We start from the raw sequence: 14,877 nt of genomic DNA, 5'->3' as shown, positions 1-14,877 counted from the left end.
AGGGCCCATGATGGTCCATTTATGTGGTGTTCTAGTCTAATGTTGTCACTTGGATTTTTTGCAGATAACCAATTGATCGTGTTATTTGGAGCTTCGGGAATGGAACCCAAGTTGTCTGCACACAAGTCCGAGATATTAATCACTCGGCCACGGCAACTGACCGGGCGCCGGGAGCGGCGTTTTTGGGTCAAACTTTGATCAGTCATTAGGTATAGTAAGTTTTTCAATCGTGATGGGACCAAGTCTTCTCACATCAGCGATTATTTTGCGATTTCTGTGCCAATTTTGGTGCGATTTGAATGTGTAGTTTCATCCCCCCAAAATACACACACACCCTGCTATTGCTATAGTATATTAGATACAAAAGACGTTATCTTAATGGAGATTGGCGGCCTTGAAGCAGATATTCGGAAATGTATGTGCAGAGAGGTTAAGTAAAACAGTACTGATAATAATGCTGAAAGAGCGTAGAAAAATGTATCTTGGACATAGTACAATGAATATGTTAATCCCTGCAATCCAAGGACGTCATTATACCCGCAAATCGAGATGCAAGAGCATGTGTTACCTTTTAATCAACGCACGCACATGTGTGTGTGTGTGTGTGTGTGTGTGTGTGTGTGTGTGTACAAAATAACTCAGACATTTTTCATGCACTTCTAACTAAGCATGCCCATTAGCCTTCAAGGATAGCAAATAGGAAAGCCTATTACTTTTGTGAACAGTATGCCAAAGGCCAAGGGAACAAGAGTGCGAAATTTTTACATATAATCACCACAAAATTTTTATCCAATATCGATCATACTTGGAGGAAAGGTTGACGGTCACAAGGGAAAGTCATCTCTAACAATTTAGATCCTATTTAAACCAAACTTGGTGGGAAGGTTATGGGTGCGGCCTGAGAATGTAATTCGATTTTGGGAGAAATCAAAGATCAAAGTCACAAGGCAAAGTCTTATATGCCCCTCATAAATCAACTTGTAAGTGTAGTTGCTCCACTCTCTGGGTGCTTCTTCTGGTGTATATATATTTTGTCTGTGATTTGGTTGAGAATGTGCATAATCTCATACAGATGAAAAATAAAACAAATTGTTAACCCTTTACACCGATATTTTCCCCACGGCAAGGGTGAAATACGACAGAATTATTCCGTAGGTGGTTAACTGATTCATTTCGGCCCATTTGTTAATAATATCCAAAGTTTATCTGCAGTATCATAAAGCCCTATGCGTTTCAGGACTGGAGGGGAGATTATTCAGGGACACAAAATGGAATGGCTTGGACTGCTGATAAGAGAGGTGTTGCTGGGGAAGGAGACTTCAGAGTGTTCTTTGCTCCTGGCTCTAGATACAACCTATCTGGCATCCTCCATCATGATGCACCTCGACAGCTTACCTCATCTTAAACAGGTCATACGTTATTATACGGTTATGTTACAATACTCTCTCTCTCTCTCTCTCTCTCTCTCTCTCTCATATACATTAAAAATCAATATCACACATTATTCAGTCTCACACTCATTTTCTCTCACTCTCCTTTCTTTCAGACTTATTTTCACAATCTGAATCACCCCATCACTCTTACACTCAGGTACTATTACGGTTCACTGACTCATATTCACTTAATTTTACACCCATTCTCGTATTCCCTCAGCCCCTCATTTCCGTAGTCAATCAACAACCCAATCAATGATCACCTTACATCCAAGTTACCAGTTATAATAACACCAAAGCTTCCTCATTACAGAATTTTGCTTCCTACTATGTTGTAGTGTATGCCTTCGAGGTTCCGTCTGTCTTTAGGAGTGGTGATTTTTTTTTTTTTTTTTTAAACTAATTTTCCCATTACCTACCTAGTCAACCCGCTGTTAACAGATAGTTGTGGTGCAGAAAGCGGACGACCTGTTGTCTGTTGTCTGGGATGGTCTGTTGTGTCGAGCTTATCTCTTCTTGCTACACAACCCTAAACCACTGTTCTCCTTCGCTGACCGGGACCTGAGGGTTTGGGACTACCATGGCAAGTGAGTGGAAGTGTTAGTTTACTGCAGTGTACCGTCAAAACTAATTTTTGTGCCGATCAGACTGCTAAGCAGAGATTGTGTCATTCAGCAACAATTATAGACTTGAATGTACTCATAGCATCAAATGTCTATCTATCTATCTATCTATCTATAGCCCGACGCCCTAATCCCGCAAAGGGTGGCTGCAGACAAAACGCCTCCAAGTCACTCTGTCACCCACCATTTGACTCCCCTCCCCCCAACTCACCCCCCCCCTCCCTCATATACCTCTCGACTCCATCCCTCCACCTCATCCTCGGTCTACCCCTCCCTCTCCCTCCCTCCACCTCACCTACATACACCCTCTTAGTCAGTCTTTCATTCTCCATTCTCTCCACATGTCCAAACCACCTCAGTGTATTTCTCCTAATCTTTTCAACCACATCCACATCTACCCCACAACGTTCCTTCACTTCTTCATTCGTCAACCTGTCCCTCCACGTTACTCCACATGCTCCTCTCAAGTAACTCATTTCCACTGCTCTCACTCTTGACTTGTTCCCCTCTTGCAATGTCCACGCCTCGCTTCCATACGTCAGGGTAGGGATCACAATACCATCATGCAGTGACTTCTTAACTTCCATACTCACCACCCTTTTTCTAGCGGCTGATGCTTATGTGGATATGGGCATAACGTCCACAGTTTCCAATCATGTTTTGCACTATCACTGGGCCCTTCTAAATATTAGTCATCTCTCTTATTGACTCGCGCAGTCTAATACTACAAAAAAAAAAAAAAAAAAAAGCGGAAATCAAGAGGAAATACTGTAGACAGGTTATATGGCTTATCCCTGAGTTTGGCAAAGGCTGTTGGCTGATGCCACACCCTGTGAGAAATGCCTTGGCAAACAACCTCATGTGTTATTGCTAATCTCTCGACACACCCCTCTCCCTACTACATACGACTTTCCCTTGCCTTCTTTAGCATCATATTTCTATTTTCTTCTCGGTTTCCCTCTGCTTGTCCTCCCAACCATCTCACTGTCCTAACTGATAATTATCTCACTCACCTTTTTCTTTTCCATGTGTAAGTACCCAGCTGTGGAAGTACCGCCTAGTTTTTCTTTGCCAATGCTTATAACCTTCATTTTTGTAAATGTTTTGTGTTGAGGCACTTCAAAATGAACGAATCTTGATTATTTGCCTTTTTTTCAGATTTCTAAATACGAGAATAGCATAGCCTGCATCTACTTACTGTCTTCCAATCCTTCTTGTTCTGCATAAACAATGCCAGTGATTAAAACACAAATCACCTAGGTATACTCTTAACTGCCATTACAGGTCATCGTCCCACATACCCTGATGTCTTCCTTCAGGTATCCTCCCACCTCCTCACCTAAAAGGACCTCGTACTATCATATTTCAGTTTCCCATAGACTTGCTTCTGGTAAATCATTATTTACCACGGTCCCAGACTCTTAAAACCACAATAATACAGCATTATTATTAAAATACCCGGGTCTCCAACTCGACAGGCTGAAAGATCTACTGCAGTCCTGGCTCCAGAGGCAGACATAGAAAATACGCACGCCCTGATACACCACCACTGAATTGTGGTGTCCATGAAGGACACAAGGAGCCGGCGCAGCCCATGGCCGGAAGTCCCTCTAGTCCGGAACCGCCACACCACCCCCATTGCAAATCAAATCACCAGTACCAGCAGCGGCAAGGGCTCGTTAACTTAGTGCTTGCTAGAGGCAGCACAACCGGGCTTGCTAGATGCATCTTGGCAATGCAGAAGGAGTTCCAGTGTTCCAGTGTGCCTGCTAGATGCAGCACTCTCGAGCTTGCTAGAGGCAGCTTGGCAATAAAGGAGTTGTGAAGTTCTAGTGTGCTTGCTAGACGCGGCACTCCCGAGCTTGCTAGAGGCAGTTTGGCAATACAGAAAGAGTTCCAGACCACACACTCCCCGGAGTCCAGCAGGCTTCCCCAATGTGATGCTGATGCTGGAGCAAGCCCCCCCCCCACACACACACACACATCCCCTCCCACAGGCAGAGAGTGCCCTCCTACCCCTGAAAAAAGAATCCCAGGCTTGGTAACATAAACTTGTTGTCCCGACTGTCTCAAGTCCCTTCTAACTTCACTGCTAGACCCACTCTGGGCAAAAACCACACAGTTCTATCACCAGACTAAGAGGGCAAAAGAGCCAGACATCGGGCCTCCACTTTTCCAGAACCAAGGTCATAGCCTGTCTCCCCCTTAGCCTTATTGCCACTATTTCACCACATTACAACATCCGTACAGACGTTGAGTTGAATCCCGTCCTCATTCCTTTTCCAGAGAATACTCTGGCACCGAGTATAAGTGTCATATCCAGGACATCCCCTCCACATTTCCGCTCCCCAAAGAACCATTTCCTACAGATAGTGGAATAATAAATCTTTTGCCTTGCCATCTGAAGTTTCTGTGTTTACCCTGTACTCTTAAGGTTTATTGTGACCTGCATTGGTGTTCCTCCCTGTTTAGAAGAACCCCAGTGGACTAGGAAAATCCTAGTATAACAGTTATCTATGACTATTCCTTCTACTTCCCAATTGGATATTTTTAGGCCTCCGCCCACCTATGGTGAAGGAGGTATTAAGTGATTGATCTACCCATTCGTGCGTGCGAGGGTCTGTGAGTCCTTGCATTTGTAACACTCTTGTAGGTGAAGTATCTCCTGAATCCATCAGTGGATTCCCACGAAGCTATTGTTGGTGATACAGTATGTAGAGATAATGAACTGTTTTGGTCAACTACGTAAGGGGTCATAGGTCAAGGTCATATGGGGTTGAATCATTTTATCATTGTGGGTGCTATATATCCTGAACCCATGGACGGATTTCCACCAAACTTTTGTCAGTGATAGAGTATGAAGGTACGATGAACTCCTTCCACCTATGGTGGAAGAGGCATTAAGTGATTGGTCTGTTCATCTGTACATGCTTCAGTGCATCCATAACACTCTTGTGGGCGAGATAATATCCCCTGATCTTATTGGCAGATTTCCACAAAACTTTTGTCAGTGATGCAGTTTGAGGTGAACTAATTAGGCCAGAAAGGAAGGTCAAGGGGTCAAAGTTCAAGATCACATATGGTGTCAAAAATTTATTTATTCAAATCAGTATCCTTACTCGGGGCACCAAAAATGTGTCAGAAAATTATTTATACACTCCTTTGTCTGACGTGTGTTTATCTAAGACAACTCTAAGTAAATTGACATAAATCTCTTAGGAGGATTAGGTGTAACTGATACTACAACTCACCTAGTTATTATGCTCCTATCCCCTAGCTAATTCACCATAGAATTGGCCAATTCATTAAGGTTACTTAGCTAGAAGGAGTCGGACAACAGATGACGAAAAGCCTGACGTTCAGGTCGGTTGCCTGGGCTGCCAAGTGTCATTGTCATTGAGGTGCGTATTTACAGTGGGCTAACTCGACGAGTTTTGATAGCAGAGTCACAACATGGCGAGCTTCTTCTCCCCCCATAGGATTTGAAGAGGTGCCAAATATTTATTAATTACAATGCTTAATACAGTTAGATTACATCATCATATATACAGGACGAATCTAACCAATTAATATATGTTTTAATTAAATTAAAGCCAAACCAAATATTTCCTTTACGTAAACATGTTAAACCCACATCTGCCTTTTATGTGAGTCTTTTCATCCTCAGGACACGTCATCTACTGCACAAACGCAGTTTTGATCAATGGAACTTTCCAAAGCAATTACATGTATTTACATTATAGTTGTCCACAATGGTTAAATGCAGTAGCATTTAATTTTTTAATAATAAGAATGATTAAAGAGAATACAATCTCTGGGTTATAAAAACCGTTTGAACAGTTATTAACGATCTCTAGATTTTCCTCTGCTTCTAACCAGGGACGACTACTTTAATAAGTAAGAGTGCAACCACTCTGGGGGAAAATATTTCCCACAATTTTTGGGCCGGCTTCCCCAATGTGATGCTGATGCTGGAGCAAGTCCCTCCCCTTAGCCAGGAGTACTCTCCATAGGTCTCGAGAACCCTGTGATTCGGTTCTTCTAGGTCACGCATCTTGACCGATTTGGGCTCCACCATTCGCTGTCTCCGAGGTAGCCGTTAACTCAAGGGGTATCAGTTTATCAATAGTTTTTATGTTTGTATGTCCCGAACATTTTATATTTTCGAGTCTCACCACCCCCTCTGAATATGGATGCGTGGAGATCACTTTAGCTAATGGACACTGGGATCTTGATTGTTCTGTTTTTACTAAGATCACATCTCCTATGTTTATAACAGACTTGTTGCTGGCAGCCTGAGCCCAATAAAATCTTTCTCGTAGCTCAAAAGATATTCTTTGCTCCAATGCCTATTCCAGGTATCCAATATCCTTTTCAGACGTTGATATCCCTCCCGCAAATGTTGTCCTAATTCATTATTTCCTATGGTAGGATCATCTACTTCCTCCTGGATATCCACACAAGGCACCAGATGGAGCCTTCTGCCCTAGAACATATGACCCGGTGTCAGTGCTGACTTTACCTTTGGAACATTCATTATATTTAAAAGTAGAGGTGCTGCTCCAACGATATTGGTTCCGTTGTCGCTTATTGATTTATTAGGACAAGTCCTTATAGCGGCAAATCTTCTAAATACGTTCTGGAATGTCTCTGAATTCAGACCTTCTGCCATTTCTAGATGGACTGCCCTTGTGTAGGTTCACGGATACAGACATATATACATCTTATGGGGAGTTCCCTCACCCATAACAGTTATAGCCCCTGTGTAATCAACTTCAGTTACTTTGAAGGGGCCAACTTACATTTACTCTATCCCTTGGTAAGGCAGGTGGTCCTGGATAGTCATACGGTCGTTGTTCATACCTCCTACATGTAATGCAACCTTTGAGATATTTCTTTATGACCTGTCTACCCTTAGGGATCCAATATCTTTCACGGATTCGGCCAAAGTCTGTGGCACACCTCAGTGAAGAGTCAAATCATGGGCTTCCTTTACAATTAACTGTACAAGATAATGGCTCTCAGGAAATAATGTGGGGTGTCTAGTTTGGAGAGGCAAATCAGCCATTATTATGCGGCCCTGGCATCTAATTAGACCCTTTCCGTGTAAGAACAAGCCTAAATGTTTTATCAGCTTATTGTTGTTCCCGGTGCCTTTGCCTAGAAGGTCACATATCTCTCAATAATAATTTCCTTGTATCCTTTTTAGCCATTATTCCATGGGATCTAACTTCTGAAACCCCACTTTCTTATTCAAAAATTTAACTAATTCAGTAATGTTAATAAGTTGTCTTATTGATGAGAATCTGCTAAAGTCAATTACTTTTGGGTCAGGTACTACAGGATCCAAGTTTAGTACACCAACCTCAGTAATACTATACAGTTTCTGTTCAAGCCAGTCTTTAGTGAGTAACCATTTAGGACCTTTAAACCACAAGTTATCTTTGATCAAACTCCTTATAGTCGAACCTCTCGAGAGCAGATCAGCTGTGTTTTGTTTGGAGGATACATGCATAAATTTAAATTTGGAAGACAACTCTTTAATAGTCTTCATTCTATTGTGAACGAGAGGAATTTTACTGTCTTCCTTCCCTATCCAGTAAAGACAAATGTCACTCTCAGTCCATATATTGATATCCTCAGACTGAGTATCAAGAGTAGTTGTTATATACCTGGCCAATTAAGTTCTTACTTCTATGGAAGCCAATACCATTTGAGGTAAGGTTCTTCCTTTAATTGGCGCAACTCTGGCTTTGGACATAATAATCTTACTATCCTCTCCTGTCGTGCAATAAGCTACTGCTCCATAATCCCTTTGAGAAGCATCACAAAATATGTGTAAATGCGACTTCTCATTACTGTTTATTTTTCTGGGAATACATATGCTTGATGTGGTTTCAAACTCCTTTCTAATCTGTTCCCATTGTTTCACATATGTCTCATCTAATTCAGAGGCCCAGTCCAACTTTTCTCGCCAAGCCTTCTGCACTAAACATCTGCCCCTGATAACTACAGGACTGACCAATCCTAAAGGGTCAAATAACGTGGAGACCTGATTTAACAAGGACCTCTTGGTGAGAGTGATATCAGAGAACTTAATTGGTTTCAAACTTATTTCATCAGCTGTTGTATCCTAGTTAAGACCCCACACATTTTGAGTTTTGGGAATGTCATTATTTGGATAGTCCTCTTGTATTTTATTCCTCAAAAGCGGTGAAATTGTATTCCAGCTCTCTAACGGCAATTTTGCCTTCCCACATTCGGAATTGGCTACTTCATAAGCCTTCAATGCGTCCTACTGTGTATCAGCAACACCTTGCAAATTATCCAAATAAAAAGCCTGCCCTATTTCTGGGCATTTGGCATCTTCAAAATTATGATTTAAAGTGCTGCAAATTAGGAAAGGACTAGCACAAGAGGCAAAGAGCACCGATCGGAAACAGTAAGTTTTCAATGGACTATCCTCATTTTGAGGATCTTGAGGCAAGAGGAATTTCGTAAATTTCTTATCCTCCTCTCTGAGTCCTATTCTGAGAAGGGCCTTACTAATGTCTCCTGTATAAACATAAGGTTTCTCTAAATCTTAGTAGAACATTCCCTAGCTTCTCTGTTAGTGCAGGTCCCGAGTATTGGCAATCGTTCAAGCTAGCTGATCCTTTGGACGCTTTACTACTACAATTGAAAACTATCCTCATGGGAGAAGTTACTGAATCCTTGCTTACAGCATGATGTGGCAAATAATGTCCTTCTTTGTGGTTAACAGGGAATTCTACCTCTTCTATAAATTTATTCTTCATTTGATCCATTATAATACTATCGTATATGGTTAGATGTTCTGGTTTATCTCTGAACTTTCTTAGATGAGAATTTAACTGAGCCTTAGCTGCTTGGTAATTTGTTGGTAGCTCCGAATGGTTTAGTTTCTGTGGTAATCCTACCCAGTACTGTCCACCCTTTCATTGCACAGACTGGTTATACAGATCTTTTTTTTTTTTTTCCTTCAGGGGTTAGTTCCTCAGAGTGTATTCGTACACTGTCTAGGTCCCATAATTTGTGTACAGATTCAATATTTTCATCCAGCAAGTCATTTATCTGAGTAGGTTCTAATTCTGCACCTATTCTAGCTACCGTCAATGACTGTGTGGGGGTAACAAAGACTAAGTCTACTAGTTTGGCCTCTCCTTTACCTTGTTTTGGAAAAGGCAGCTGACCCATAATAAGGTTACCTCCTGGACCCTTGAACAACTGTACCTTATTCTTCTTGAAGGTCCTATGTAGGGATCTTCCACAGTAATCTGAACTATCATTTTTATGGGACCCACAGTATCTGATTCCACATTCCGTTTAGCCAACTTTATCCTGAGCTTTGTAGATGATGAGAGCTTCAGTCCCTTTATACATATACGTGTGTCCATATTATCCAGTACAGCTGCTGTAAGCATTTATATCTGCCTAGTTTGTTACAGGTCTAACTAAATCAAAGGACTGAGCTTTCTTAGTTGGTAAGAATCCTGTTATGGCCAGATTTATCTTGCCAATAATACCTTAATTTCTTCACAATGTCTACAGAAATGAAGGTTTTCTGAGCACTCGTATCAAAAACAGTACATGCTAATAGGTTTCTCTTCTCAATCACTACCTTCACATCTGCTATTGAAACTGCAGCTGGCATTACTACTGGAGTATTCCCTTTAGCAACCGTCATATTGACACTTGCAGGTTTAGGAACCTCATTTTTCATTCTTGGGCATAAAGCACTATGATGTTGATCCCTTTTAATGATGGGAAAGAAACAAAGATTTAATTTTGTCTTGTAGTCCGCGGAAGTGTGTTCGTAACTCATACAGATTATACAACATCCCAGTTCCTGAAGCTTTGCTATCTAGAAGCATAATCAGGATAATGTTGACAAGATGCACTGGAATGTTGCCCACCACAAAATGCACAAACTTTTCTGTCCCTTACCATGGAAGGTTTTACTTCCTTATTTTCATCAGCTTGTCTATTCCTTGTCTTTAATATTTTATCCTCAGCCTTTAAAGAGCTAAGGAAAGTACCTATCTCTTCTTTAGGCACAGACTTAGCCTTCTTTGATTTAGGTTTCCCAACCAGTTGGGTAGTGGATTTTTTCTTTATTTCAGTCTTCTGTTTAATCTCAGCAGGCTTTACTGTTCATTGCAAATGTTTACAGAGTTCCATTATGCCTTCTTCCATCTCCTCACAGGAGAAATTATTCTTTTGGTACCTACCGCACAAGGCATCCTTGGTTTTTGGTGGAAGCTTTAAGGACACAGTTCTAGAAAGCACCCAATCTGCTGCCTTTAAATTACAACTCATTGCAATTCTAAAATTTTGCAAGGAATCAAAATCGTGTCTGGGCGTGGGTAATTCAATTAGAGCCTTCAGTAATTGGGTGATAGCTTGTTCCCTGTCTTCATAGTTTTGTCTGCGGATAGTCAAGGCCACCTTATAATTGTTTTCTTCCACTGGTAATTCTTTTATCAGCTTGCAAGGCGTTCCCTTGAGCTGTCCTAACAGATATGTGAGTTTGCTCACATTAGGGAGATCTGTTCTGTCATGAGCTAAGTATCTGAACTGGTCCCAAAAGGATTTCCAATTTTGCTCCCCATCAAATTCCAGAAGCGTAATTTGTGGTAGTACAGCTTTACTCTGCGGTTCCACAACTTGTATTATCGCGGCAGTCTCAGATAATTTTGACTCTAGTAACTTCACTACGATTAAATACTCTTCTAATTTACCTTCAAATTTTGCAGTCTCTGACTCTAAGAGATCTTTATCAGCAGCTTTTACTATGGTCACTTCTAAATTTACATAACCTTCTTCATACTTACTCCATCGGTCTTTCAGTATATTCAGGAGACTACTTAATATCTCCCTGGACAAAGGTATTTCATCTAACGATTATTTGCAATCATCTATGGCTTTTGTTACCCATCCTGCCTTATTACTAGAAGATCTCTATAACAAGGAAATAGACATGTTGATTGATTTCTTCTTTAATAATTTCACCATTACTTTCAACCACAATTTACCCTAGCTTAGTAATTATCTAATTACTTTAAATTTTGATAAGTGTAGGGATTAGGTCCGCAATATCAAACCTATCCCCCTGGGTTGTTAAACCTCTTGGGTTATATCTTATCCCCACACTCAGTTTCCAAATAACCCATACACCCTAAACTCAGATATATTTATCTCGTAGTATACCATAGGCCCACCCATGGCTTGTATAGCATAGAACTGTCCTTTCTTCGGTTCTATAGTTTATAAATTTCTGCAGAACCGCTTCTCTGCCATAATGATTCCACTGTATACCATCTGCTTTTAATGTTGCCTGGAAGGGCTTTGCATTAAAGTGAATGAAATCCTTTCCCTTCCTAATTTGTTGCAACTTCCTGTTCACGGCTCTCCTAATTAATTTATACATACCATAGCAAACTGGAGAACCATATGGTACGTTTCTAGGCTCATGAAGGGTTATGGTTACCGAGGATTTACATGAACCTTCTATGGCTACTACTGCGGCTAGAATGTTTTCCACAATTTTTTAATATCATTTCCTCCCAGGAAAAGGATAGTGCGGTCATGCTGTCAATCTAATACGGCATTTAGCCTTTCATCATTGGAAAAGGAACTTGCCCTTCCACCCAGAGCGAGGGATATACGTTTTTCCACGTCATTCACTTGTACCGAACGTGGTAGTAGGCTATGCCCAACAAACGCAGCCTTAAAAACATTCAGTGCTTATGCACACATCTGCTATCCTTACCCTTAATGCCCTCAGCTGGACCTCTCGTATCAGATCACTTGCTAAAACCGCCTCAAAGAAACTTGGATTATTGTACAGAGTCTGTAACTCCTTCACTGATGAGCAATTAGCTATAATTGATAAGAGTTATGTGTGCTCTCAACCCTTGTGGAATGGATGTGGAGAGGTTGCTTTAAAACAACTAGACAAAATTCAGAACAAAGTTGTTGGAATTATTAACAACCCTGACATTACAAATAAACTACCTCCCCTCAAGTAAGGATGAATGTTGCCTCCCTTGCATTATTTTACATATATTTTATTGGCAAATGCTCATACGAAGTTGCGTCCATGGTGCCATCTCTCCATGCCTTCCCTCGTGCTACACGGGCATCTTGTAGCGCTCATGACTGGAATGTCACTCAGCCATATTGCAGAACTTCTGCCTATCAGAATTCTTTCATTCCCCGAACTGCATCTCTCTGAAACTCGCTCCCCCAGAGTTGTTTCCCTCCAGATTTCAACCCACAGCTGTTCAAGTCTGTTACAGATATTTTATGAACAGAGGACACCAGGAATCTGGTGTATGGATTATTTATTTTTTTAATCCGTTATTTAAAAAAAAGTGATACTTTAACTCACCTAGTTATTATTCTCTTATCGACTGTCTCCTTGATAATTCCCCATAGAATTGGCCAATTCGTAAAGGTTACTTAGCTAGAAGGAGTCGGACAACACATGACAAGCCTGACGTTTAGGACGGTTGCCTTGGCTGCCAAGCGTCCTTGAGGTGCGTATTTACAGCGTGCTAACTCGACGAGTTTTGGTAGCAGAGTCACAACATGGTGAGCTTCTCCTCTCACAGGATTTGAAAAGGTGCCAGCTATTTATTAATTACAAAGCTAAATATTGTTAGATTACATCATGATATGTACAGGGCGAATCTAGCTAATTAATCTTAGTTTTAATTAAACTAAAACCAAACCAAATACTACCTTTATTTATGTAGACATGTTAAACCCATATCTACCTTTTGTGTGAAGCTTTTCATCCTCAGGACACGTCATCTACCACGCAGACACAGTTTAGGTCAATGGAACTTTCCAAAGCAATTGCATGTTTTAATAATATAGTTGTCCACAAGGGTTAAATGCAATAGCATTTAATTTATTAATAATAAGGATTATTAAAGAAAACGCTATCTTTGGGTTATAAAAACCGCTTGAACAGTTTTTAATGATCTCCATTGTCAAAAATATTTTGAGGTAAACATATCGGGGCTCCTCACTTGGGGCACCAAAATGTGAGAAATTTCTGGTATTTTCTAATAAACAACTCGTAGGTCCTTACTCGTCCCTAAAGTTGTCCTAAAGTAAATTCTAACAAGTCTCACAGGGTTAGCTGAACCGTAACTTAACCTTAACTCACCTAACTATTGCTCTTCTATCTCCTAGGTAATCCCCCCTTGAATTGGCCAATTCGTAAAGGTTACTTAGCGAGTGAGGAGGGAGTATCGAACAACCGATGGCGATGAGACTGCTTTTCTGTAGTTGCTTGGCATGTCAAGCATCCTTGAATGTGTATGTGCAAGCTAACTCGATGAGGTCTAGGAGCGCAGTAAAGCTCCTGCTGGTTCCTTTCTCCCTCATCGGATTCGAATGTGCCAATTATTAATATATTACAATGCTAAATACAGTTAGATTACATCACGATATATACAGGGCGAATCTAACAAATTAATCTTAGTTTTAATTAAACTAAAGTTAAACCAAATATTCCTTTAACTATGTGAATATCTTAAATCCACATCTGCTTTACATGAAGACCTTTTCATCCTCGCCATGTCATCTAACTCGCAGACGCAGTTTAGGTCCGTGGAAATTTCCATATAATTACATGTATTTACAATATAGCTGCCCACGAGTGTTAAACACAATAGCATGTATAAATAATAAGAATTATTAAAGAGAACGTAATTTCTGGGTTATAAAAACCGCTTGAACAAGTGACAACGGTCTCTAGCTTTCCTCTGCTTCTAACCAGGGACAACTATTACAAAAATTAGAGCGCAACTGCTCTGGGGGAAAATATTTCCCACAGTTTTGGGGCCGGGCGGAAAATGATACGCTGTAACATGTAATGTGACCCTTAGCCAGGAGTTTCCTCCATAGATCTCGAGAACCCTGTGCTGCAGCCCTTCTAGGTCGCACATACTGACCTGTTTGATCTTCACCATCCCCTGTATACAGAGTAGCCGCTAACTCAAGGGGTACCAGTTTATCAATAGTTTTTATATTTGTATGTCCCCTACATTTTATTTTTACAAGTTTCAGCACCTCCTCTGAATCTGGGTGCGTGGAGATCACTTTAGCTAATGGCCACTGGGATCTTGGTTGTTCGGATTTCACTAAGACCACATCCCCTATGTTTAAAACAGATTTGTTACTGACAGCCTGAGCCCCATAAAATCTTTCTCATAGGCTCAAAAGATATTCCTCGCTCCAGGGTCTATTCCAAGTATCCAACACCCTTTTCAGACCTTGATATCCCTCCCGCAGATGTTGTCCTATATCATAATTTTCTACGGTAGAATCAACTACTTTACCGGATTGAGCTTCCTTCCATATAACATATGAGCCGGTGTTCAGGCCTCTAGCGAGACGCTAGTGTCATCTCAGGGGTCTATTGTTAATCCTAGTTTCAATTTCAGTTATTACTATTCTTAATTCCTCTTGCGTGATCTTAGTTCTGTTTAAAGTTTTGCTCAGGCAGTTCTTGACAATACCAATCATTCGTTCAGTAAATCCATTTTGCCATGGAGCTCTTGGAGCTGTGAGCTGTCAGGTACAATTTCGGATTCCCAGCACCGACTTAACCTTTGGGTCATTCATTATGTTCAACAGTAAAGGTGCTGCTCCAGTGAAATTAGTTCCGTTGTCACTTATTAACTTGGCAGGACCAGACCTTCTAGCGGCAAATCTTCGAAAGACATTGAGGAATGTCTCTGAACTCAGATCTTCCGCTATTTCTAGATGGACTGCCCTTGTGTAGG

At 40.9% G+C, this 14,877-nt stretch overlaps 1 protein-coding gene across 1 annotated transcript in view; it reads left to right on the top strand.

Annotated features, from left to right (window-relative positions):
- The window catches only part of LOC145397277 (glutamate receptor ionotropic, kainate 5-like), a 181,542-nt gene that overhangs the window by 29,867 nt on the left and 136,798 nt on the right, over positions 1 to 14,877 (top strand). Inside the window, exons 2-3 of the mRNA XM_080270473.1 lie at positions 1,238 to 1,409; positions 1,875 to 2,020. Coding sequence (XP_080126599.1) covers positions 1,238 to 1,409; positions 1,875 to 2,020 — 318 coding nt within the window. The remainder of the gene's footprint in view (positions 1 to 1,237; positions 1,410 to 1,874; positions 2,021 to 14,877) is intronic.

The sequence above is a fragment of the Coenobita brevimanus genome, chromosome 40 (assembly GCF_032717465.1).
Source record: "Coenobita brevimanus isolate Jiangsu-jjx chromosome 40, ASM3271746v2, whole genome shotgun sequence".
In the NCBI taxonomy this organism is placed as follows: Eukaryota; Metazoa; Arthropoda; class Malacostraca; order Decapoda; family Coenobitidae; genus Coenobita; species Coenobita brevimanus.
This window is presented reverse-complemented; position numbering and strand designations above follow the sequence as displayed.